This window comes from Bison bison, unplaced genomic scaffold, assembly GCF_000754665.1.
Source record: "Bison bison bison isolate TAMUID 2011002044 unplaced genomic scaffold, Bison_UMD1.0 scf7180017864329, whole genome shotgun sequence".
Lineage (NCBI taxonomy): Eukaryota > Metazoa > Chordata > Mammalia > Artiodactyla > Bovidae > Bison > Bison bison.
Window position 1 is genome coordinate 1,663,703 of NW_011494901.1, and position 27,318 is coordinate 1,691,020.

Genomic DNA, 27,318 nt, shown 5'->3' on the forward strand with positions numbered 1-27,318 from the left:
TGGCAGAAAGTGAAGAGGAACTAAAAAGCCTCTTGATGAAGGTGAAAGAGGAGAGTGAAAAAGTTGGCTTAAAGCTCAACATTCAGAAGACTAACATCATGGCATCTGGTCCCATCACTTCATAGGAAATAGATGGGGAAACAGTGTCAGACTTTATTTTTGTGGGCTCCAGAATCACTACAGATGGTGATTGCAGCCATGAAATTAAAAGATGCTTACTCCTTGGAAGGAAAGTTATGACCAACCTAGATAGCATATTGAAAAGCAGAGACATTACTTTGCCAACAAAGATCCGTCTAGTCAAGGCTATGGTTTTTCCAGTGGTCACGTATGGATGTGAGAGTTGGACTGTGAAGAAAGCTGAGTGCAGAAGACTCTTGAGAGTCCCTTGGATTGCAAGGAGGTCCAACCAGTCCATCCTAAAGGAGACCACTTGGGTGTTCATTGGAAGGACTGATGCTGAGGCTGAAACTCCAATAGTTTGGCCACCTCATGTGAAGAGTTGACTTGTTGGAAAAGACCTTGATGCTGGGAGGGATTGAGGGCAGGAGGAGAAGGGGACGACAGAGGATGAGATGACATCCTGGATGAGATGGCATCACTGACTTGATGGACGTGAGTCTCAGTGAACTCCGGGAGTTGGTGATGGACAGGGAGGCCTGGTGTGCTGGGATTCATGGGGTCGCAAAGAGTCGGACACGACTGAGCAACTGAACTGAATGATGGTCTTATAGTCCAGAATAGTCCAATGTGTTGTAATGTGATCTCTCTAGTAATAGACCTTCTTTTCTAAAGTTGGAATTTGTGTTATATTTAAACATTTATGTCATTATTAGTAAGAAGACCTAGAGTAACCCAATAGAATATAGCTCAGTAGTCCAGTAGAAATTGGTGGGTAAGAAATGAACACAGGTTATTCAGCACAGAATAGGCATCAGGGGATCAAAGGTAGTACTCAGTCTTATGCATCTCTCTTTAAAGTTGCTAAATAACAGATAAACTATTTAAAACTCTTTTAAGGTTTCATTGTAAGATATTGGTGAAGGGATATCCCACATCTGAATATTAATACCCTTGTTTAGGGCTTTTGTAAAAATCCGTACAAAGAATGTGACAATTAAAACCAAATACTAACTGGGTTAAAATTTTAAAAATTCTTTTTCACACAGCAATTTCTCAAAATGAAGCTAAAAGATCTACATCTGGAGAATACAGTCTTGCCTCTGTTCCAGAATATGAAACAAGAGCTGAAGACAGTCAGTCTAGTGAGATGCAGCTAACTGTAGGTACAATGTGTGTTTACCACAGGAAATACCAAGTGTGCTTTTTCTAAAAAAGAAGTTCAGCTACTACTTAACTTTATAAATGTTATTGTTCATTCAGCAGACTTAGGTAACTTCTACTGTGTTACTTGGCCTTTTTTGTTAATTGGTTTCTAAGATTTAATTTTCTTTGAAAAATAATTTGGAATACACGAAGTAGTACAGAAGAAAATAAAAATCTATAATTCTGTTACCCTAGATCTAGCAACTAACATTTTTGTATATGTACTTAATACATATTATGAAACATGTATGTGTGTATGTTTCATTTCTGTTTTTATTCTTTTATGCTTCTAACTGGGCTTCCTTGTGAGCCACAAGGTGGCTTTATCAGCCACAAGCTGGTAAAGAATCCGCCTGCAATGTGGGAGAGCTATGTTTGATCCCTGGGTTGGGAAGATCCCCTGGAGAAGGGAACAGCTACCACTCCAGTATTCTGGCCTGGAGTATTCCATTGTGTGTATAGTCTATGGGGTCACAAAGAGTCGGACATGACTGAGCGACTTTCATTCACTTTCATACATGCTTCTAACCGCTTTTCTCCATTGACATAATATTGTAAGCGTTTTCTGTGTCATTACTTTTTTTTTTTTTTAATTTCATTTATTTATTTATGGCTGTGCTGGTCTTCGTTGCTGGGTGGGCTGTTCTGCAGTTGCAGCGAGTGGGAGCTGCTCTTTGCTGCAGCTCGAGGGCTTCTTTTTGCGCTGGCTTCTCTGGTTGCAGAGCCGGGGCTCCAGGGCGCACAGGCTTCAGCGGTTGCAGCATGTGGGCTCGGTAGTTGTGGCTTCCGCGTTCTAGAGCACAGGGTCAGTAGTTGTGAAGCATGGGCTTAGTCGCTCTGTGGCATGTGGGATCTTCCTGGACCAGGAATCAAACCCATTTCTCCTCCGCTGGCAGGCAGATTCTTTACCACTGAGTCACCAGAGAACCCTGTCATTACTGTATTAAATCATTGTTGTTAGGTAGCACACTATTGGCGCCCCACTCCAGTACTCTTGCCTAGAAAATCCCATGGACGGAGGAGCCTGTTAGGTTGCAGTCCATGGGGTCGCTGAGGGTCGGACATGACTGAGCGACTTCACTTTCATGCATTGGAGAAGGAAATGGCAACCCACTCCAGTGTTCTTGCCTGGAGAATCCCAGGGACAGGGGAGCCTGGTGGGCTGCCGATTGTGGGGTCGCACAGAGTCGGACACGACTGAAGCGACTTAGCAGCAGCAGCACGCTATTCTATATAAATACTAGCATTTATTTCCTTAACATATTATACTTGTTTTTTATAAATGGCCCAACCATGAACACAGTTATACATGCATCTTTGTGCAAATGTAATTATTTCCTTGCACAGATAAATTTCTTGAAGTGAAATAGGTCAAATGTTGTGAAGTTATTTGGGGGAAGTTTGAGGCTATATCTGTTAAGTCACTGTGGAATGTAGTGCACTTTGCAAATACTAGGTAACCTGAAAGTAGAGGGCAGTTCCCCTTACTGAATTCCAGAGGACTTACCAGGTACTTCTCTGAAACCTACTTGATATTACTTAAAATACCGGTTCGTTGGTGGGATCCTAGAGGTTTATTTTTTACAGCATTTTGTTGTGGTAGCTTTTACATTATTATTACATTGGTTAGTCACTCACTCATGTCCGACTCTTGCAACCCCATATCTGTAGCCTGCCAGGCTCCTCTGTCCATGGGATTCTCCAGGCAAGAATACTGGAGTGGGTTGCTATTCCTTTCTCCAGGGGATCTTCCTGACCCAAAGATCGAACCTGGGTCTTCCTGCATTGCAGGTGGATTCTTTACCAGCTGAGCCACCAGGGAAGGTTTTAATGTAGTCATAATTATTTTGTATGTGGGTATCTGAATATATTTTTAGTGAGTGTTGAATATGTCTGTGTAAATGCACATGCATTTCAACGACCAGTGCTTTGGGGAATTATTTGTGCCTCTCTTCTTCTGTCTTAATTAGCATGAGTGATGACTATTTGAGAAAAAATTTTGAAAACATTTTTAAGGATAATATGAATAATACAATATATATAAGGAGTTCAGTTTTTTTTTCCTACCTTTGGAATTTCAGGCTTCAGAATAAGCCGTTGTATTATGTTGCATTCCAAATTCCTCATTTATATTCAAATTACTTTATTATTGATCAGATATCATAAAATGAGGGAAAGTAGAAAAATCTATTTGTTTCATACATTTAGTGAGAGCAATGATTTACTTTAATATTAAGCCAAATAATTTGTGTCATTTTAATGAGAACATTAAAATTTCACTGTACTGTAAAGGTTGGCGATATAAATTAGATTTTCTTTCATTTTAGAAATTCTTCATATTACTGTAATATTTTAATCAAGGAAAATATTTCTATTAAACTCTTTATTAGTAACCACATGGGGAAGTGATTTTGTTTATTTTAACTATATTATATTTTAGCTTTATTGAGGTATAATCAACAAAAATTATACATATTTAAGGTGTACACCTTCATGTTAAGGATGATAAATGCCCAAATTGCAGCATTGGTAATACCAAAGAGGGGGCAGTTTTGAGAGATTTTTCAGTGTCCTAATGGACAGGCTTGTGGTTGGTTGAACGAAGGACAAGAAGTCGTTACTGCCCCACAGGTCTTTGATTGGAATAGCATACTAAATTGTTATTGCCAATAACCAAGATAGAGAATAATACTGATTAAATATGAGAGTTTAGTTTGGGACAGATTGGATAGGAAATTGGGTTGGAGAATTCACTGGAGAGAGATTTCATTAGAAATAGAGCTTTGAAAATCAGGAAAGAAGTTGGGGAAATTAAGTTGCATATTTGGATTCATCAGCAAGGAGATGTTAAAGTAAAGGTGGTAGATACGATTACCCAGGAGGATTTGGACTGAGAAGGGAGCTGCAGACAGAACACTTGGAAACCCCAGTGTATATCAGTCTTGCATATTAGGGGGTTTCACAAGTGCTTAGGCTCATAATAAACTGAAGCTGTAAGATGGCCTTTTTTGCTTCTTAAGTGAGTCTTCTTAACTGATGGGTGATGAATACAAAAGGTGCTATTTGAAAAAGTCTTTAAGAGGTTTTCTTTGAAACTGAAGTAGATGCATAGGAAGGAAAAAGGGTCTAAAACTTTTGGTTTTGATATGTATCTCTGTTTTAGATTGATTCTCTAAAAGATGCCTTTGCAAGTACTTCTGAAGGTAAGAAATTCAGCTGGTCTATTAGTTGAAGTGTTTGAGAGTGTTAGAATTAAGTGTGTGTGTGTGTGTGTGTCCCTTAGTATAAAGACTTACACACCTCTAATATCTAGGTCAGGGTTCTGGCACCACTGATTCTGCTGTGTGAACAGATAAGCTATCGTACCTCTTTTTTTTCATTCCCTTACCTGTAAAATAGGGACCATAATGTCTGCCTTGTTTATTTCTCAAGATTATTGGAAGAGAATCTAAGTGAAAATGCACAGATACTTTGCAGAGCTCAAGGTAACACAGATATGTGAGGAATGAATACTGACTTTAAGATTATTTCATAATTTAAAATATGTCACTGACATGATTTCCTAGCCTGATGTGATAAGAAGTGTGAAATTGTGGTGATATAGTTAAACTGGCTTAGTTCTTGCATTTCTGTGTATAATTAATGGGTAATTCTTTGACTACACAGTCAATTAACTATGGGCTTGCTATTTTTTTTTCAGGTCATGATAAAACACCTGTTTCCACTCGTACTCGAAGTAGCCATCTAAAGCGGCCAAAGATTGGAAAGCGGTTTCAGGATTCCGAGTTTAGTAGTTCTCAAGGGGAAGATGAAAAGACTCCTCAGACTTCTCCCACAGCTTCAGTGAACAAGTAAAGCATTGTTTATCTTACTGTCATTATTTTGTGTCCTCTTATTTTCATAGTATTTAGTTTTTAAGGTGGCATTTTTTATATTATTTGTGTAGTAAATGACCTTGTTGTCGAAGTTTGTATTTGAGTTCTTCAACAAGATTATTGATTACACTTAAAAAGTGTCACATTGACAGTATTATAGGGAGAAGTTGCTAGTAAGAGAGTAGAATAAACTGATGTTTTAGTCTCTTGTGTGAAAATCCAGAAGAATCTTCTAGTGATTAAAGTATCTCAAATGAGCCGTTTATTGTCAGCTTTGAAATTGACAGTAGCTGTGGTTTTTAGTAATCCTGAAGTTTAGTCAATTTAAGAAACCCTCAATTTTACTTTATAATGGACTTATCTGGACTTATCTTACTAGATTATAGAAAATAACATAAATTAGTAATTGCCATAAATGAAATCATCAGCTCCTCCAGAAACTTAATAGTCTGCTGAATCAACAGAACCCTTGGATCAAAACCTTATTTTCCTATTTAAAGAAAGCAAGATTTTGAATATTATAGTTAAATTAAGCTTTTGCTCTGATAGTCTTACTAACTGTTCTTGAGTCAACCATTCATAGCTTTGCCATCTTGGCTATAAAATTATTCTCAGGTAAAGTATTCTGTAGCTATGCTAATTTAATTGTGTATATAATTTTAAATTTGGATAATTATGTAAATGTTATATTTTAATGAAAAATCTGCCATTTTAAAGAAAAATTTATTTGTGAAAAGAGTAATAAGAGTTTAGATAATTATGTTTTTTTCCCACTGAGTAACATTTTGATATAATACCCTTTTTAGAAGGGAATGTAATAGCACATTTTAAATTACACATCACAGAACTGTTGTGGAATTTTTCTTTAGCTTTTCATAAAATAGTAGCAATGAGACTAAATGCTTAATCTATGAAGAACAATATGTCATCTTTACCCTTGTCTGCTGCTACTGCTGCTGCTAAGTCGCTTCAGTCATGTCTGACTTTGTGCGACCCCATAGACGGCAGCCCACCAGGCTCTCCTGTCCCTGGGATTCTCCAGGCAAGAACACTGGAGTGGGTTGCCATTTCCTTCTCCAATGCATGAAAGTGAAAAGTGAAAGTGGAGTCCCTCAGTCGTGTCCGACTCTTAGCGACCCCATGGACTGCAGCAGTAGTCTCTAATACACGTGTCTGTACCTGTGACACAGGTTGAGAGAGCTGCAAGGTGGATTGTAATACAATAATAGAAGTGAAAGTGCTGTGGATACAAAGGAGAGCGTGATTGACTCTAATGGAGGGGGTGGAGAAATTTGACATTTGGGCCAGGGCTTCAGGGATGAGTAGGAACTCAACAAGCATATTTGGGAAAGAAGAGTTTTCTAGCTCGAAGGTTCACACACTGTGGTCTACAGGCCAGTCTGGCCCACCACCTCTCGTGAGTTAAACGTTCCTGCACCACAGCTCTGTACGAGTTTACGTGCTTGCTGTGGTTGCTTTTGCTTTACAGTGGTGGAGTGAGTGAGTGTTCAGAGACCATGTGTCCCACGAAACCTAAAAGAAAAGTTTGCCGAACCTCGCTCTACACCAGGGCTGTTCAGAGAACTTCTGGCACGGTGGGCGTGTTCTGTGTCTCCCTGCCCAGCACGGCAGCCTCTACTCAGTGTGCGTGTCACTGAGCACTGAAGTGTGGCTAGAGCAACTGAGGAGCTGAGTGTTTTATTTCACTTAGTTTTAATTACTGTATTATAAATAATCGCAAGTGTCCTGTGGCTACCGTATTGTACCATGCAGTTCTAGACTGCAGGAATAATGTGAGCAAAGGCACCAAACTGGGAGGGGTGTTGGTAAGGAAAACTGATACATAGGTAAATGGTAGCATCACAGTCAGTTCAGTTGCTGAGTCAGTTCAGCTCAGTCGTGTCCGACTCTTTGCGACCCCATCGACTGCAGCACACCGGGCTTCCCTGTCCATCACCAACTCCCGGTGCTCAAACTCATGTCCATTGAGTCAGTGATGCCATCCAACCATCTCATCCTCTGTCGTCACCTTCTCTTGCTGCCTTCAATCTTTCCCAGCACCAAGATCTTTTCCAGTGAGTCAGTCCTTTGCATCAGGTGGCCAAAGTATTCAAGTTTCAGCCTCAGCATCTAGTGAAAGGAAAAATATAAAGGTCTGGTCATGTTAGACTTTGAGAGGATATGTGCTTTATTCTGCAATCCATAGGGGTATATCAGAATTTTCAGAGCTGGACTGTCACAGGTATAGATAGAAAGAAAGAAACATAGCTCTTTAAACCTTACTAAAGAATGTATGTACTGCTAGTTTCAACATGAGTTGGGAAGAAGTTATAGTGTCCAGAGAGAATAGGGCTTGAAGAAGGAAGATGAGAATGGGAATAGAAAGTTGTGGATTTGTTTGAAAGGCATTTCAGAAGTAGAACTAAGCCATATCATTTATTGCCCCAAATGGTATTTTTGAGAATGAAAGGGGTATTATATATAGGCGTACTCCAGAGATGTAGATTCAGTTCCACCGTACCACAATAAAGCAACCATCACAATAAGGCAGGTCACGACATTTTTTGAGTTTTCCAGTGCACATAAAAGTTATGTTTACACTGTACTATAGTATATGTCTTTAAGGAAAAAGTATATTCATTAATTTAAAAATACTTTATTGGTAAAAAAAAAAAATGGTAACCATCGTCTGAGCCTTTAATGAGTCATAATCTTTTTGCTGGTGTAGAGTCTTGCCTCAGTGTTGATGGCTGCTGACTGACCAGGGAGGTGGTTGCTGAAGGTTGGGGTGACCTTGGCCCTTTCTTTAGTTAGACAGCCATGAACTTTGCCATGTAGATTGGCTGACTTCTTCCTTTCACTAATGATTTCTCTGGAACATGCAAGGCTGCTTGATAGCATTTTACCCACAGTAGAAATTCTTGCAAAATTGGAGTCCGTCCTCTCAAACCCTGATGCAGCTTCCTCAACTAAGTTTATGTCATAGTCTAAATCCTTTGTTATTTCACCGATCTTCATGGCGTCTTCACGAGTGGATTCCATCTCGAGATGGAATCACTTTCTTTGCTCATCTACATTAAGCAGCTCCTCATCCATTACAGTTTTAACCTGAGATTGCAGCAGTACAATCATATTTTTAGGCTCTCCTCCTTTTAGTTCTCTTGCTGTTTCTACCACATCTGCAGTGACTTCCATCACTGAAGTCTTGAACCTCTCACAGTCATCCATGATAGTTGGAATCAGCTTCTTCCAAACTCCTTGTAATGTTGATATTTTGACCTCTTTGTAATGTTGATATTTTGACCTCTGCCCATGAATCATAAGTGTTCATAGTGGCATCTAGAATGGTGAATCCTTCCCAGAGGGTTTTCAGTTGACTTTGCCCAGATTAATAAGAGGAATCTGTATCTTTGACAGCTGTAGCCTTATGAACTGTAATTCTTAAGTAATAAGGCTTTAGAATTGAAGTGATTCCTTGATCTGTGGACTGCAGAATGGATGTTCTGTTAGCAGACATGAAAATAACATGAACCTCATTATGCATCTCTATCAGAGCTCTTGGGTGACCAGTTACATTGTCAATGAGCAGTCATATTTTAGAAGGAACTTTTTTTCCCCCGGAGTAGTAGGTCTTAACAGTAGCCTTAAGATACTCAGTAAACGATGTTGTCAGCAGCTGTGCTGTCACCCAAGCTGTGCTGTTCCCTTTACAGAGGACAGGCAGAGGAGATAATTCTTAAGGGCCCTAGGGTTTTCAGAATGGTAAATGAGCATTGGTGTCAACTGCACGAGTGCCTAACAGGAGTCAGCCTGTCCTTGGAAACTTAAAGCCAGGTATTGACTATTCTCTTCTTGCTCTGAAAGTCTTAGATGACATGCTCTTTTTGTCTGCGTTGGAAAGTCTGTTGTTTACTGTAGCCACTTTCATTCGTTATCTTAGCTCTAGATCTTCTAGCTCACTTGATAGAGCTTCTGTATCAGCGCTGGTTGCTTTACCTGGCACTATCATGGAGATAATGTCTTTCCTTCAATCTCATGAACCAGCCTCTCTACTAGCTTCATGCTTATTTTCTGCAGCATCCTTACCTCTCTCAGCCTTCGTGGAAATGAATAGATTTAGGGCCTTGTTCTGGATTAGGCGTTGGCTAAGGGAATGTTGAGATTGGTTTGATCTTCTGTCCAGACCACTATACCTTTTTCTCTAGATCAGCAATAAGGTTGTTTTGCTTTCTTATCATTGGCGTGTTCACTTGGAGTAGCACTGTTGATTTTTTTTTTCCCAAGAACTTTTGGTTTGCATTCACAGCTTGGCTATTCGGCACAAGAGACTTAGCTTTCTGCCTGTCTCAGCTTTCAATGTGCCTTTATAAATTTAGTCACTTCTGGCAAGGTTTTGATTTAAAGTAAGAAATATGTGACTCTTTCTTTCATTTGAACATTTAGAGCCATTTCAGGGTTATTAACTGGCCTAATTTCAATATTGTTGTGTCTTAAGGAATAGGGAGACCCAAAAAGAGGGAGAGAGATGGGTAATGGCCAGTCAGTGGTCAGAACACATGCAACATTTACCAGTTAGGTTTGCCATCTGAAGACTGCATATATGTATATGCATAACTGATGCACTTTCCTGTATAGCAGAAACTAACACAACATTGTCCGTCAGCTGTACTCCAATAAAGTCATTAATTAATTAAAGTTTGCCATTTTGTATGAGTGTAACCTGTGGCGCCTGATCGTCTTTAATAAAATAAGTGAAAATGTTTTTCCTTGGTTTCCTAGATTGGAGTCTACTGCACGCACCTCAGAGAGCTCAGAAGAATTCTTGGAAGAAGAACCCGAACAGAGTGTGATTGAATTTGAGGATGAAAGTAGTGATAAAGATGTTCAACCAGCACCAGAAACCCAGCCAGGCCTGGAAAAGCAAGAAGGTGAAAAGGTGAGTGATTCACTTTTTTTAAAATGAATTTTTATTGGAATATAGTTGCTTTACAATGTTGTGTTATTTTGCTGTACAGTAAAGTGAGTCAGCTATATGTATACATATATCCCCTCCTTTTTGGATTCCTGAGATTTATTTATTTAATAAAATGAATGGAGGTAACTTTTAACTTAGTCGCATATTGTTGGAAAAGCATAAAGACTCTTAGTAGAAATTGTAATGTTAAAAAGCACATATGTCTAAAGCAAAGTCAGGTAGTGAAGGATAAAGTTATAAGTATTTTATATTTCTAACTGAATTTATAAAGCTTGACATATTACAGAGGTAAAGTAGAAGATGTTTAGATAATAATGTCCTCTCAGTGTGTTTAAAATTTAAATCAATTTGTAGAATTAAACATAAACTTTAAGAAGTGACACAAATGATGTGACTGTTCAAAGCCTACCTTAGAAAACCAATTAGAGTGCCTTTAGGTCCAACAAGCCCTAAATCCACCTGATTTTGGATATAAGGATAGAATTAGTTGTTTAGAAAAAATAATGTATTTTTACTTACAGTTGATTTACAAATTCCTAAAAAATAACTAAATTCTTTTTTTGTTTAATTACTAGAAAACAAGTAAGAAAATAACTTTTTGACTGAGTAAAAAATCTCTTTCTCTGGCTTGATTTCTGCAGCTCCTCAATTATTTTTCTTTTTTCATCTTCTCTAGTTCCCGTCCTTCTCTTCTTTTTCTTTAATATCTTTAGTGTTTTACAGATTCCTTATTTTTTCTTTCAGACATGCTTAAGTTTCTTTAAAAACATTTTACCTGTTTGTCAAGTCCAACCAGGAGCTAAGAAAGTGAAACTGCATTACTGATTTAAATTGGGGAAATACATGTTTTAAAAACAAAATTTATCTGCTTCTAGATGATTATGGGAATGTATCTTTGTGTGGTTTTTTCCTTTATTAAAAACTTAAGATTACACTGTACATACTGCACGTGAGCCGACTCTGCACAGCAGTACCTGTGAGCGCCTCCTGTAGTGGCTTACCAGTGACGCTCTCACTGCTCTCCAGTGGCTGCCCTTGCTGAGGCTGTCCACTCTCTCTCCCTCTAGGCTTTCTGATCCCCTGGCTTTATAGCACTACTGGGTTCTGCTTTCTAGGTAACCTCTTTCTGGAGTTTGGTTTGGTTTCATGCATTTGGTTTTTGACTGTTCTGTTGCCTGTTGGTTTTTTTCCTTTTTCCCCTGTCTTTGTGGGCATTCTAGAAGACTCAGTTCTTGACCTTCTGCCCTTTTGTTCATTTTTTTTTTTTTGGAAATGCATCTAGTCTTTAGACAGAATGATTGTCTCTGTGGGGGTGACCAGTAACTCTAGACTTTGAATATTGATCCAGACTATGATCTCATAATATTACCTGCCTTCTGAGTATTTCTGTTTAGACAGATGTCTTTTATCATCTTAAATTTAATCTCTGTTCTTGCCTATCGCTTCTCTACTGAGAAGCATGCCTGGGAAGGAAGCACTATCAGATTTGTGGCAGGCTGAGTTTGGGTAAAGCTTCTTGCTGGGAAAAGAGAGGCCCCAACCTCAGTGAGCTCACTGTACAGTGTACTCACTCTGCTTTTCCTGTTTCCTATTTTTCATTCTATTCCCAAACCTAGAACTTGAAGGACATGAGTTTTTTTCTTTTGTTTCTCTCTTGTAGTTACTCACCAAAATTCAATTTTTTTTACAAAATCTTTTACTGTATCTTTCTCGTTTTCATCTTTTTAACATTTCTTCTACCCTAGTTGGTCCTTTTGTGAGTTTTATTTTAATTACCTTCTGTGTGCAGTTTATTCTTTATACTCTGGCCAGATTAATTTTTCTTTTTTTTTTTTAATCTATGTGGTTTTTTAAATTAATTAATTAATTTGGCTGTACCAGGTCTTAGTTGTGGCATGTGGGACCTTTAGTTGAGGCATGTGGGATCTGATTCCCTGACCCCTGATCAAACCTGGGCTCCTGCATTGGGAGCACTGATTCTCAGCCACTGGACCACCAGGGAATTCCCCAGATTAAGTTTTCTAAGTCTCTGATTTAAATATCCCTTAGGAAAATATTCATTATATGATATCAGGGATTCTATACAATCCAGCCAAGTCTATGTTTAAAAATTCGAGTGTATCAGTATTCTAATTTTTAAATGTAAAATGATTTCTAATTATTATAATGTCACTAGTATTAATTAGAAATATTAGACATGAATGGAAGTCTTGTAAATTGATTAAACATCAGAGGAAGAGTTTCAGAAATTGGAGACCTTGTGTTATCAAATCACTTTTCCATATTTTAATGTGATTTAAGGGGCAGGATTGTTTAGAGACAACCCTTTATTAACTGTACAGTGAGCTCACTGAGGTTGGGGACTCTCTTCTCCCAGCAAGAAGCTTTACCCAAACTCAGCCTGCCACAAATCTGATAGTGCTTCCTTCCCAGGCATGCTGAACTGTGACTTCCTCAGACCCCAAAGATTCCAACTACTGAACAGCTGATGTTCTGTAAAGAGCCAGCACCAAATTTAGATTTTCTCTGATAACTTTTTACCGAAAAGGTTCTTCCTGTGACTGCCCTGTAAGGAGGAAGAGGGAGGAGGAGGTAGGGTCTCTTCACTGCATCATTCTCCATGAACACAGAGGGAAATGGGCTGCTTAGGGGTTCTGTTCTCTTCCTGACTCTGCTGTTCCTTAACCTATGCCCAGTAATGTAGTAGACTGTATCTTGAGTCCTAGTGAATGATAGGGAGGTATTGAGAATGGACCCACGTTGCATGACAAGTAAGTTAATCTGTAATTTTGTCCTTCTTTTTTGCTCAATTGTGTAGGAATCTGCATTAGAGCCTATGAATGGTGAGATAATAGATGATACTCTTAAGACTTCACTCATAACAGAAGAGGAGGACTCTACTAGTGAAGTTTTAGATGAAGAATTAAAATTGCAGTCTTTTAATTCCAGTGAAGACTCTCCGAATCTTGCTCCACTGGTGGTAGACTCTTCACAACCCCTTGAGGGTGTTGCACAGGATAAGGTAATAGAAAAATAACCTAACTTTTTGTAGTTACAGTGTCCAGCCTTGGTGACTCGGCTGGGGCAGCGTAGGATATATATTTTCCTCTATTTTAGCGTGTACAGTCCTTTAGGAAAAATAAATTATACTACATTGGATATTTTGAGCAGATGCGATCAGTAGTATAAATTCAAATCTTTGTAACTTCATTCATATCTGACTTATGGTAACAAAATGAGTTTTACTTTGTAAATTTAGGAAATGCTTGGAAAAATGGATAAAGCGTTATTTACCTAAATACTTGAAAAAGGAAATGGCAACCCACTCCAGTATTCTTGCCTGGAGAATTCCATGAACAGAGGAGCCTGGAGGGCTACAGCCCATGGGGTCATAGAGTCAGACACGACTAACTAACACACCTAAATACTATTCACCAGGTGGCGCTAGTGGTAAAGAACCACCTGCCAGTGCAGGAGACATGAGAGACCTGGGTGCCTCTTTCCCAGTCCCTGGGTCTGGAAGTTGCCCTAGAGACGGGAATGGCACCCCACTTTGGGTTCTTGCCTGGAGAATCCCATGGACAGAGGAGCCTGGTGGATCTACAGTACATAGGGTCACAAAGAGTCAGACACAACCGAAGTGACTTAGCAGGCATGCATGCAAATATTTGAATTACCTATTGCTGGTCTATAACGGGTACAGTCATTTCATTTGTTTTAATTGGATTGATTAGTGGGGAAAAGTTGATATGATATTTTAAAGAAATATTTTTATTGAAATATAGTTGATGTACAGCATTGATTTCATGTGTACTACATAGTGATTTGATTTTGCATATAACATGATCACCTAAATGTAAAGTGTAAGTCTATTAACTATCTGTCCCCATACAAAATTATTACAGTATTATTGACATATTCCTTACGCTGTATATTCCATCCCTGTGGTTTAGTTTGTAACTGGAAGTTTGTACCTCTTAATCCCCTTTACCTGTTTCAGTCCCCTCACTCCCTACCCTCTGGCAACCGCCCATTTGCTGTCTTAATCTGAGTCTGTTTTCATTTTGTTTCGTTTTTTAGATTCCACATATAAATGAGATCATATGGGTTTTTTCTTTGACTTATTTCACTTGGCATAGTACCGTGTAGATCCATCCATGTTGTTGCAAATGACAAGATTTCATTCCTTTTTTATGGCTGAGTAATACTTGTGTGCGTATGTGACATCTGAAAGGACATTTAATTTCTAGTTTTGAATATTCAAGTCTAAAAAACTCTTATATAGCATTGTTTTATTGGTGTCTCATGTAATTACCTGAGTAGAATTTTCACTGCCTTCCTGCCTGCTAAGTCCATTCAGTTGTGTCCGACTCTTTGAGACCCTGTGGACCGTAGCCCATTGGGCTCCTCTGATCGTGGGATTCTCCAGGCAAGCATATTGGAGTGCATTGCCAGCCCTCTTCCAGGAGATCTTCCTGACGCAGGGATCGAACCCGCATCTCTTACATCTCCTGCACAGGCTGGTGGGTTCTTTATGGCTAGCACCGCCTGGGAAACCCCATCCATCAGCTAATAGTCAAACCCAGTGGGGTAGCACAGTGTCAAGTCCCAGGATTCTTGGTTCTGGCTTCAGTAACATCAAGAAACTAAACACTTTTGAGTTGATTCATGGTTTTGAAGAATCTTGATGGAAAGTTTAAGAGCCTTAAATACTTTTTGAGGTAAAATCATTACTTTAATTGTATCTTTAAAGCAAGCACTTAATGAATCCAAATTATCATGTAATACAGTTTTTAAGAAATTGAGCTATATTCAGAGAATATGTGCACATGATTGACAAAAGTAGTGAGTCCTGAATTCTTTAAAATGTGGTTCAGGGTCGTTGCATATTAGTGCCTGAGAATAATTTTTGTAAGAACTTTATTACAAAAGTTGTTCACTGGATTTTTTGTTTTTAGACTTCACATGCAACTGACTCAGAAACGTTGCTAGATGAAGGTCCGTCTGATGACAAGGGGCACACCGAAGAGAAGCTGCCTCTAGTTTCAAGAAAGAAAGCACATTTTGGGAGTTCAGACAATGTGGCTACTATCCCAAATGAAGACCGGTCCGACAGCGCTTTTCCAAACTCTGTGATTGCTGAATTTTCTGAGGAATCGATCCCTGAAAATGTGTCACCCAACACTACTGCCTCATTGGAAGACCAGGGTGAGGAGGGGGTTGCCGAGCCCCAGGAATCATCTGCAGCTCTGCCTCAGAGCTCTCTGATAGAGGTTGAACTTGAAGATGTGCCGTTTTCACAGAATGCAGGACAGAAGAACCTGTCAGAGGAGCAGTCTGAAGCATCTTCTGAGCAACTGGATCAGTTGACACAATCAACAGAAAAGACTGTGGACAGCAGCTCCGAGGAGATAGAAGTGGAAGTGCCTGTGGTTGACAGGCGGAATTTGAGAAGAAAGGCCAAAGGGCATAAAGGACCCGCAAAGAAGAAAGCCAAGCTGACCTGAATGAGGAAGAAATGCAGATGATAAAACCTCTTCTTTGTAATAAAATTGTTGTTTTTAAAATACGGCGATTAATAAATAGCATGGGGCACAGGACAAAAATTCCAAATTTTCAAGTTGAACTTATTTATGATGCTGCTTTTCCCTCCCCAGTAGATCCTAGGATTCACTATTCTTTTTAATTTTTCAGGCTATTTTTGTGTAAATACAATTTTTTTTTAATTTCTATTAACCATGTTTCAATTTGGGGAAACCAGATCATACTATATTTTCTTTAGCAGTTGGAGATATCTGACCATTATTATTTCAGAAAATAGAAATTTAAAAACTATGGAAGTAGTAGGGCTTCCATCAATTGTAAGGATCACAGACATCTTTTATACTAAGGGTTTTAATAGTAATCTTGGTGAAGGTTCTAGAAGTTTTATCTTAAATTTCAAAACTAATCACCATTTTTTAAAACTAGGCATGCTTAAACAAAAAGATCAGTAAATTAGGGTCAAAGTAACTTCAAATGAGAGCACAAATTCAGCAATTTACGGTCAGAGGTTTTCGAAGGTGGTATTTTTGACCCTTAGTTCTTGATTGTAGGTGCAGTTTCTTCCTTTGACTTGTCTGTGGAGAAATACAAACATAATCTGTTTCCACTTCACTCTTGATAACATCTGATATTAACAGTACTGCTCCGGATTTAACTCTAGTGTGTAGGCACTAGCATAATTATTTAAAATTTCTTTTGAAGCTGGGGGTTGTATTTTTGTTCTCACCCAATTAACATGTATACTTCAGAAGTATGAGAACCCTTCCTAAAGGGTTCTCCTTAATCCTGACACTGCCTTTATTCTAGAATCTTGTTTATATTCCCCTCAGCTTTTGTCCACTTCCCTAACTGACGGAGTGACTCCTGTCCAAAGATCTCTCTGCCTGCCTACCAGCTTGTGCCCTTGGCTTCCATTTTTGGTAAGTTTAGAACTGCGCCCCAGTCGTAGGCCTAGATGGCAGGAGTGAGTGGCCCTGAGAGCCGTAGTTGCAAGAGTCTAGTCCCTGTGAGCTTGCTCACCCTTGATTTGTTCTGTGCAGAGAAGTTAGTGGCTAGCCTGTGTGTACATTGTGTTGCCATAGCAAAGGCCTTTGCCTGGGAAAACCAAAAACAAAAAATTTAAAAACACACCCTCAGTTGTTTACTTTGTATAGTAATTTATTTAAAAGTGAACAAAATGGTCATTCAAATCCAAAGAGAATCTTAAAACAGTCCTATTCTTTGAAAGTATTACGTGTGCTCAAATTTTCATTCAAGTTTGAGAATGCTTTGAGACCATTTAGATTGTTTTTAAAACTGCTTGGTCCTTACATGAAAAGTGTTATGGTTTTGTGTCATTATTTGAGGTGTCAAGTATTGATGTTGAAGGTTTATTCAGTCTATAGTCAGGTGATACTAAATTTTATTTTGGGCTGTTGGCATTTTAGGAAGAGTTAAAGTTGAGGTAAAATCTTCAGTAGGCAAAATAGCAAACCCTCCTTATTCATGTAAAAATTTGAGTACTGTGTCCCCTCCATTTTCTTTAATATTATGGTCAGAGTTAACCCAGATTATTCCATTCTAAATGAAAATTAAGCACTTTGGCCATTTGTTTTCTTAACAAATGCTAGTCAAGTGAAAGAATAAGTGACGAATGCTAGTGTACGTATTGAATGTTTATGCTATTTTATACATTTTGTGAGAAATTTTTGTTAATACCACAGTTAGGGAAATAGATTCAGTAAATTCTTAAACCTTTCCATTTTTAATTTCTTAAAACAGATTTAAAAACCTAACATTTACCTTTTTTTAACTTGGATTCTTCATTGTTCTTTAAAATAGTTTTCTTTAACAAGATGTAGTTTAAGACTGAGCTCACTGACATCTTTTGATGTGTGAATATAGTTGCTGAGTTTACAGAAAAGAAATGGATATTCATATGTGATCACTAAGGATTCGCTGTATAAATTTATACTTAAACTTGTTTGGTTTATTCTTAAACCATAAGCGCATTTTAATCAAGTTTCAGAATTTTTGTTCACACAAGAAAAATTCTGTCACATATTATCTCTGACAGAAAATGGTATTTTGGAGTTTATAGATAGCAGAGGGAAAAAAGTTAAGTCACATGGAAAAAATCTAACTCACAGGGAGAAAACCTAACTTTCATGTTCAGTAACAATGAGTTCTATGCTCAGTGAGTAAGTGTAGAATTTATAACAAAATTTATCCTCAGTTAGGACTCTAAATAAAACTTAATCAGATTACTTGTAGTTTTTGCAAAAGGCATTAGAAAAACAGAATTACAGAGGACTGAAATCTGATTTCAACCAGGTAGTTGAGTGTCCAGTCACATTCTTAGAGTTCTTTGTGAACTGCTTTTTTCTGTTTAGAAGTCTTATGTGTGGAGAAGGGAGTTCACTGCAGTTTGTGTAAATACATATATATTTCCTTGTGTAATATAAAGCAGACAGTTATTAGCAACATTTTAGTCCTACTTTCAAGTTTATTGCTAGACATCACAGAAATATATTTAAGAATTTATTATAAAGTTCCTCTACAACTTTTGAGAGAGAGGGTCTATTATGATTTTTTTATAAAATCAAAAATAGCATGACAGAATGTCAATCTTCTACTACTTAAAATGTGTCTATATTCATGGTGTTTCCACTCAGTGCAGAGAATTATGGCAAGGATAAAAACTACTAGTGATTAATGGTTCACTTTTAACTGACCACCAGAACACCACCTAAAATGGTTTCAGTGACTTTAGAAAAATATTTTGAAGGTTTATGATTGCATCAAGTTGAGCGTTTTATCTGGTACCTGAATATCTGCTCTTACATTCTGCTTTACCCTTAGGGATTACCTTCTAAGGTTTGGTCACACCAGCAAACTGAGACAGATCTTAATGTAAATAAAGAATTTATACTAACATGACTCATCTGTGTAACAGTATTTTAGACATTCTGCCTTGTTTGCCCACTAGTGGCGGTACTGTGTTTAAGGTGTTAACCCAGCCTTCCATGGGTGTGGCTAGTTAGTAATGTTTATGCTTCTCTTCACATACTTAGTATCAAGCTTTATTTGTACAAGATCGTTAACTTGCTTATTTTTGGTTGTGAAAAATAAGCAAACCTCAGCTCTGTATCCAGTGCTTACCTTTAGTCTATTTTGTTTCACCCTGCAAAACTTGTCATTCACTCATTCCCCATTTCTATTAGTGGCAAAATCATTTGTTAAAATCTGATTGTAAGGTAGGTTCCTCTTATGTTATCCTGAAGTAATTGTATCATACTGGATAGTCATTCCCAAGGAACTAGCCTTTCTTTTCCTAAGTGTTTGTGTGTTCCAGAACTTCTACCTACTGCTTATAGAACTTAGGAAAGATGTTACATTCTTTGGAATAGCAAGACTTACTCAAGTACTTATGTTTGTTTTCTTGGTTTTTTTTTTTTTTTTCCAATTTTAACAGTAGTAATTAAACCTATATTTTGTGATTGTCTATGTTTTGAAATACCTTCCCTTTTCCCTAATTTCATTGGTGAAGATGTGTTTAGATACTGGATTTGTTTACACTGATTTTGTTAAAGCCACAATTAATCACAATGGTTGTACTTTCAAGACAGACTTTAAAAAAAATAAACAGAATTGAAAAAAATTAATGTGATTATAAATTAATACAATATATAAACACACTAAAGCTCAGTCACAAACATACTCAGATCACAGATGTGCTTTTGACTAAAACATGACCTTCTTAATATTATCTAAGTAACTGCAAATATATTTATTTCCTTTTAAGGGCATTAGTGCAGTCTTTTAAAAACTATTTTATCTGGAATTACTTAATTTTTACCATTCTAAAAATATAAATATGCTACCCTAAGAAACTCTAGTACTTTGGCCACCTCATGCGAAGAGTTGACTCATTGGAAAAGACTGATGCTGGGAGCGATTGGGGGCAGGAAGAAAAGGGGACGACAGAGGATGAGATGGCTGGATGGCATCACCGACTCGATGGACGTTGAGTTTGAGTGAACTCCAGGAGTTGGTGATGGACACCAACTCAGACACGACTGAGCGACTGAACTGAATTGAACTGACCCTAAGTTTAGAATATAGACAATGCTAAAAGTATAAACATTTTGGTTTATTTTTTTTATGCGTCTTGAGTAGAAAATATAGTTCCAAGTATACGGTATTATATATGATGAATGGGAAGGGAAAAATGTTTAAGATACTAATTCTCTGACTTACTATCATTCTTTTGAACTTTATAGTGTAATGTGCCATCTCTCGTACACTTTTAAAGTATTTTCATTAAAATGTGTTAATGCTGCATGTCTTTGGATTAATAATCTACAGTGAGGAGAAGACCTAAGGTAAGGTCTTAGACATGACAAAGTTGCTTGGCCTATTCTTCACATTTAAATGTGCACTAACCTTTATGATAAAAGGTATTTTCAGCTATACTGGCTTTTCCTTTTTTTAAATGACAGGTCTGCACTGCATAGTACCACTCATTAATGCAAATACTATTGAAGTAAGATATTTCTATAATATTTTTTAATCAATTGATTTTTATGAACATTTAAACACTAAACAGATGCAAAAGACCAGTTTGTAAAACTAGATCATTTTAATGTTGGCTTTTTTCTTTTTTAAAACAGTAGAATAAATAGTTTTCTTTGACTGAAGACAACATGTAAGGTTGGTTGGTAGTATTCAGAAATATCAGAGTAACGGTTTCCCAATTGGTGTGTAGTCTTCAGTAATTATAAGGAGTTATTTGCATGTAACTGCTGTCAAACCAGTAAGACTGCATTTATGCATCCATCATTTTCAGGATTATTGGTAACCTGGGCATATTTTCCTAAGAGAAACAAAACAGAACAGTGAGGAATGTTAGCTAATAAAAAAGAATACATACGATCTTCGCTTAAAATATTTACAATCATCACTTTTAAGAAAGAAAAAAAGTGAACAACTGTGGTATTACATGAGATTTTATAAAATGAAATCACTTAACATGCCTTTGTGGGTTGACCTGAGCACTGCTTTTCCACACAATTCTTACTGGAAAAAGTATCAAATATTATTAACTAAGTTTCAAATCAACTTAACAACCTATTTTGGTTTTGTATTCCAATACCAGCGGCAGCCCTGCAGGCTGCAGGTTACTGGCACCTGGTCTGTACCAGGAGCAAGGTAGGAAATAATGCACTTTTGCAAATCCATTAGAAAACCTGCAGGAGAAGTGAACCTTTTAGTGTTCAAAAAAATTTCTCTAAACCACAGAAAAAGTAAACTATCTTGGTTCTTTCCTTTGACCTAGCATTATACAGACACAAAAACCCAACTAAGATAACATAGAAAATAAAAGTATCTTACTTAAAATCACAGAAAAGATAACCCTAAATTAAACTTTAAAAACCTGAATCATTTGAATATTAAAAGAACAATGCATCATGACCAAGGAAGGTACATTCTAGAAATACATTATGGTTTATTACTAGGAAGACTATTAATACATCAGTTTAATTCCATAAATATTTCAGAGGGAAAAGTATGATCACCTTCAGATGCCAAAAAAAGCATTTGTTAAAACTTCAATGTTAATTTTGGGTAAAAACTATTGAAAAAGAACTAAATAAAAATACCTTCTCAGCATAATACTGTGGCTAACCAGTAGCCAAAAAATGCTTAGTTTTATTAACTCACTTTAAATTCTAGTCAACATGAAGTATATGCCAATGACTCATGAAGATTGAATCAATAAGCTATACACTGTATTCTTCCCTTTCAAAGAACATTAAAGTTTAGAAATACCTGGGTACTGAAAGCAGAAAACTAAGAAAATGAAGAAAAAAAGAATTTAAAATTGTTACATATGACATATTTTAATTTGTAATTGTCACTTAAGTAGTGTAGCTATATATTTGATGTATGCCTCCCTTCCCGTTTGTGGTTAGTTTATTTTCTTCCAGTATTTTTCAATTGTAACTTACCATCTTTTCTAATAATACCTTTTTAAACAAAAAGCAACCAAAAATATCTAGCAATGTAGTTTATGTAACCGAAACCAGTAAATTAAGAACATTCACATTTTCTAAGTATTATTCACATCAAGTTTAACTGCACTAAAATCTGCTGCATATTTCATGTCAACTTAAAAATGTCTATTTTAGGATTATAACACCAAGAACCCCATATTCAAATTGGACTTACCCCAGATGACTTTGCCTCCTTGTGTTACAAGGCCCAACTCGCTCACGTTCACCTCAATGACGGTTCCTTTGGTAATAACGCCCAAAGTTGTATATAGTGGGGATGAGGGATTCTTCTTTACACCAAGTATTGGCAAGCAAAAGGTGGCTTTCAGTTCAGGATGTGTTACATGAGCCTTCTTGAAACGTAATCCCTAGTAAGCCAAACACAAGTTAAAGATGTTAATGATGAATATTGATTCTTTTTGCTTATCTTTTCCAATTGTCTCCCCACCCCACTCCAAAAAGGATTGAATATTATCTCATCTTAAGGCATCAGAGAAAATATAATTAATTCTATAGACAACTTATCTGATAGTTACAGAAAAATATGTGAGGAAAAACTCAAACACATACTCCTAAAAAGTTTTCACCATGGAACAGCTGTCCAGCTGTGTATACTTCCTGAGGGCCTGAGACATGCCAGGCACTGTGCCAGAGCTCACAGACTGCATTTCAGCACGACAGCCTTAACAACTCCCGCTACTTAAAAAAGATAAAACAAGGACCAGCAGGTTAAATAACTTGTTCCCAGGCTAAATAGTGTGAGGATACCTCAGCCACCTTCCTTGGTGAAAAAGACTGTCAGCTCTCTGCATTGATGGTTAATACTGGTCAGCAGACAGCCCAGAGAAGACAGAGACCAGAGTCACCTAGAGCTGTAGACAATATGTAAATAAATGGGCATGGCTATGTTCCAATAGAACTTTATACAAGCCGGCTGTTAGGCAACATTTTATTTCATTGAAAATGATTTCAGGTTGAGAGCTAGAGTAATACTGCCAACTTTCCCCTCTGATTCTTTGTTTTTCTAAGCAGGCTGGTGTCTAGTTGGGAGATAAATTCGTTCTGTTTAAAGGCATTCTGCAAAAATATATTAGGGGAGGAGAGAAGGAGATTGAGTTTGGCCATTACTGCTGTCAACAGAAACTGAAGGCCCATTTTAATACTCTCTTTTGTCAATGACTACATATTAAGTAAATACTTTCAAAGGCACTGATACTTCTCTTACTAAACTGGAATTGACTCTTGAAAAAACAATCCTCCAATTTTCTAACTATTCTCAAAGACAAGTGTCGGGCATATAGTAGATCATTTGATGAATGAGTAAAATGACTGTGTGGTAATGAAGATTCTAATTTTTTTTTTTTTCCCACACCATGTAGCTTGTGGGATTTCAGTTCCCCAAACAGGAATCAAACCTGTGTCCCCTGCATTGCAAGCACTAAGTCTTAACCACTGGAACTTCAGGGAAGTCTCTGTCATGTTTACAAGTCCAGATTCACTGACAACCTTTGTAATGAGAATTCTTTTTCATTTCAAATATCCTACGAAGCCAAAGATTCTTGACAGTAGTGGGAAAGTGCTAAACAATACCTATCATCAGCTTAAAAACATCTTTCAATATGTTTTTTTTGTTATACCAGTTTTAGGAATTTTAGGAAATTATCTGGTTTACCATAGGAACCGATCTTTAAGCCACTGCACTCTTAACAGGGTCTTACCATTGGCCTAATGAATCTTTCATATTTAGGTGGTTTTCGAGTAAAGCCATCTCCAACAAAACAGACTTTAGTAACCATCCTCTTCCAGGCTTTCTTCTTTCTCTTTCCTGTTCGAATAACTTTTAATACTTCTGTTTCTCCCTGGGCACGAACTTTAGGCAGAGGGACCTCCCATTTTCCCTAAAACAGATCACAATTAAAATTTATATTAGTAAAAGAGAATGAGAATAAAACGTCCAGTATTTTTTAGTTGTACAAAGTTGTAGATTCACTTTTTTTGCTTAAGCAACGATATTTTTCTAGAGATCTACACTGTGTCCTCAAGAAGCCTAAAGTTAATTGGCACTAGTTAAGTTTACTGCTAAATAGTTTATACTGTAAAACTGGAAGACTGTCTCCATCTCTCATCTCCCTATTTCTACCCTGAATGGATTTTTAGATAATATTATTAGTAAGACAAAATCATCACTCCATATTTTGTACCTCCTTAGAATGTAGATTCTGTCGGGGGCGGGGGAATGGAAGCAGCGCAAGGCAGCAGAAAGAATTCTGGGCCTATTTATGAAGGACAAACCCTATAGCATTTCATAAATAAGTGCCTGTGAAAACTGATTCACAAAACTCCTGGACTCCAGTCTCATCTGTAAAATGAAGAGAGGTTAAGTAGATAGTCTCTAAAATTTGGTGAAGTTCTATGGTTCCAATTTTGATACATACCAAAAAAAGCAGTAAGATTTTACAGATCAAATCTGGAGACTGTCAGTTCTTTAAATACAGATACTGCATATTCTGCTGCTACCTACATTTGTCACTCTATCCACAGGTGTTTAAAAATAGTATCTATGTCTTTCCCTCGGCTTTTAGCAAAATTTAGCCGAATCTGACACTAAAGACAAGCCAGAAGTTTTTTTTTTTTTTCTTTTTAATTTCTGAATTTTTATCTGAGTCAAATCACTTAGGATGCTTTCCACTACTCTACTTTTTAACCAGTTTTGGCACTGCAAAGCAACAAAAACAAGAAGTAGTTGTATCCCTCTCTATAACACCACAACATTAGGAGCTGTCAAGTATAAGAAGCTGTTTTAAATAATTTCTTTTTTCTGCCCATGATGTGCGGGATCTTAGTTCCCTGACCAGGGACTGAACTTGTGCCCCTTGCAGGGGAAGTGCAGAGTCCTAACCACTGGATCGGCAGGGAATTACCTTAAATAATTTTTAAAAACTAAAGATGCATGACATTCTTAAAAAAAAAAATTAAATCCTGCTGAATGTTCTCATGGTAAGAAAACAAACCTTTTTTATTACTAAAACATTTTATATGAAAGACTTCAACATCTAAATAATGGTAACAGTTGGACTTTATTTTTCCATTTAACTGAAGAAACTAAGAACCTCAAATATGAATTTAAGTAATTCTCCTGAACAACAACAACAAAAATAAAGACCAGTTTTTTAATGCTTACCGCTTTCTCTTTTCGTTTCTGTTTAATCATATTGGAAAGTACTTTAGCTCGAGACTGTCCCTCTCGGTCCAGTAGATATGCAGGTACTGCTCCTTGTGGAGTCTTTTCATCATTCTTCTGTTTGGTGTTTCTCTTTTCATGCATCTTAATACTACCAAGAATGAGAAAGACTCAAGATTATCAGTTTTAACAACTAATACTCAAAAGACATTTAACTTGGTACAACAAATAAATGGTACTTACGTCTTTTTCATTTGTATTTTCTCAGCATGGCGCTGTTTATGGTAGAGCTTAGCTTTCAGACCAATCATCTTTTTTGCCTTCTTTGAACGTTCATGAGCCTCTCGACCTTCCTTCTTTCTCTTTTTCTCATGGTAATCCAAACGATATCCATAGCGCTTACGGTGTAACTCAATATATTCATTTTGTGGCTATAACAATGCAAGAAGTGTTAAAAAAAAACAAAACTGACAGAATTATTCTAAAATACTTTCTTGTGAGCAGCATATGAAGTATAGATCATTGTATATCATCCACTGCTCACTTGATTAAATAACTCTTGCACTATTAAGCCTAATCATGTGATGTAAGTTAAATAAATTTTAATCCTGGATGATACGAGGTGTCAGGATTTACTTCTGTAATAAACTCAGTGAAAGTTCATTGAAGAGAACTGTCCAAAATCCACTGGACCACAAAAGAGACGATCTGATTCTAGAATCGCTCTTTCTGAACATCCATATCTGGGTTTTCAATATAATCATCATTCATACTTATTTAAAAAATTAAAATTTATCCAGTTTTATTAAAGAATAATTTACACACATATAAAGATATGTACATGTAGGTTTAGAGTTGTAAGTTTTCACAAGCTATACAGCTCTGTAACCACAGTCAAAATAAGAATTATTTCCAACACCCCAGAAAGCTGTGTGTCGCTTTGAAGTAAATCATCTTTTTCCACCTCCAACCTGGCATCTGTTGTTCTAGTTTTGCCTTTCCCAGAATGAAAGTAAATGGAATCTGCAGAATGCAACCCTTTGCATCCAGCTTCTTTCACTTAGCATAAGGCTTTTGAGATTCCCCTACATTGCTGCATGAATCCATACTTCAATTCGACAAGTAGTCATTTTATTTTTACCACCGTTTGTTTACTCATTTACCAGTTGACGAATATTTAGCTTGTTTCCAGTTTTCATTGAATAAACGTGTACCCAGACGTCTTTGTTCTGACATATGCCAAACTGTTTTCAAGGCGGCTGTACTATTTTTCGTTTCATTAGCAATGTATGGGGTCCTCTTCTGCTTCTTAAGCGCCTGTTTTATTTTATATGCCAGTTTTATTTATAAACGTACGGACCCAGTCTATTTGTATTTTAAGATTACAAAAATAAAACAATGGTGTGAGGCCAACTCCAACAACACGGAAAATAATTCTAAGTGTAACAATCAACAAGTTACTTTGTATTGTGTGGTGTTTTCAATTGCTATCACATAAACTTGGCAGCAACCGTGAAAAGGGTATGTGGATTTGCCACCTCGCACAGAAACACAGATTAGGCACGTAGTAGAAAGACAAAAGATCTGGCAGTCAGATCTGGGCTGTACGTCCAGCTGCTTGGCCCTCAGCAGGGCATACCTTCAGTTTCCTCAGCTGAGATGAGGACTGATGTGGGATTAAAGACTAGTGTACAGTTATCACTAGGATCTGGAACTGATGGCCACACAACTTTAAGTGAAGTCAGGAATTCAGCAGAGTGAAACCTGTCTGACTCCAAAAGCCTGTGCTCAGGCAAATAATCCACTCCATCGACCAAAAGTGAGGTTATTTTGACTCCAGACTATGGATGTGAAAGTTGGACCATAAAGAAGGCTAAGCGCCGAAGAATTAATGCTTTTGAACTGTGGTGTTGGAGAAGACTCTTGAGAGTCTCTTGGACAACAAGGAGATCCAACCAGTCCATCCTAAAGGAGATCACTCCTGAATAATCATTGGAAGGACTGATGCTGAAGCTGAAACTCCAATACTTTGGCCACCTGATGCGAAAAACTGACTCATTAGAAAAGATCCTGATGCTGAGACAAACTGAAGGCAGGAGAAGAGAGCGACAGAGGACGAGACGGTTGGATGGCATCGCCGACTCAAGGGAAAGGAGTTTGACCAAGCTCCGGGAGTTGGTGAAGGACAGGAAAGCCTAGCGTGCTGCAGTCCACGGGGTCGCAAAGAGTCGGACACGACTGAGCAAGAGCGCACCCCACGGAGTCCGCCCTCATTCCCTCAGCAGCACCTTACTTCCGCCTATCCTCCCTCACCGCCAGCCCAGGCGCCCATGGGACCCCAGGCCTCGCCACCTCCGACGCCCTAGGTCCCGAGCTCCCGAG

The 27,318-nt window shown here is 37.6% G+C and overlaps 2 protein-coding genes across 5 annotated transcripts in view; one reads left to right on the forward strand and one right to left on the reverse strand.

Moving 5' to 3' along the window:
• FAM169A (family with sequence similarity 169, member A) overlaps window positions 1–19,360 on the forward strand; it is a 65,837-nt gene extending 46,477 nt beyond the window's left edge. For all 4 annotated transcript variants that reach the window (XM_010853527.1, XM_010853526.1, XM_010853528.1 and 1 more), the window contains exons 8-13: window positions 1,170–1,282; window positions 4,490–4,529; window positions 5,027–5,177; window positions 9,981–10,137; window positions 12,995–13,198; window positions 15,135–19,360. In XM_010853527.1, the coding sequence (XP_010851829.1) occupies window positions 1,170–1,282; window positions 4,490–4,529; window positions 5,027–5,177; window positions 9,981–10,137; window positions 12,995–13,198; window positions 15,135–15,683 (1,214 nt within the window). In that variant the 3' untranslated portion in view covers window positions 15,684–19,360. The remainder of the gene's footprint in view (window positions 1–1,169; window positions 1,283–4,489; window positions 4,530–5,026; window positions 5,178–9,980; window positions 10,138–12,994; window positions 13,199–15,134) is intronic.
• Window positions 19,361–20,322: 962 nt separating this feature from the next.
• LOC104998453 (ribosome biogenesis protein NSA2 homolog) overlaps window positions 20,323–27,318 on the reverse strand; it is an 8,126-nt gene continuing 1,130 nt past the window's right edge. The window contains exons 4-8 of the mRNA XM_010853607.1: window positions 25,180–25,367; window positions 24,937–25,087; window positions 23,474–23,653; window positions 21,931–22,123; window positions 20,323–20,575 (exon numbers count right to left, since the gene is read on the reverse strand). Coding sequence (XP_010851909.1) covers window positions 20,508–20,575; window positions 21,931–22,123; window positions 23,474–23,653; window positions 24,937–25,087; window positions 25,180–25,367 — 780 coding nt within the window. The 3' untranslated portion in view covers window positions 20,323–20,507. The remainder of the gene's footprint in view (window positions 20,576–21,930; window positions 22,124–23,473; window positions 23,654–24,936; window positions 25,088–25,179; window positions 25,368–27,318) is intronic.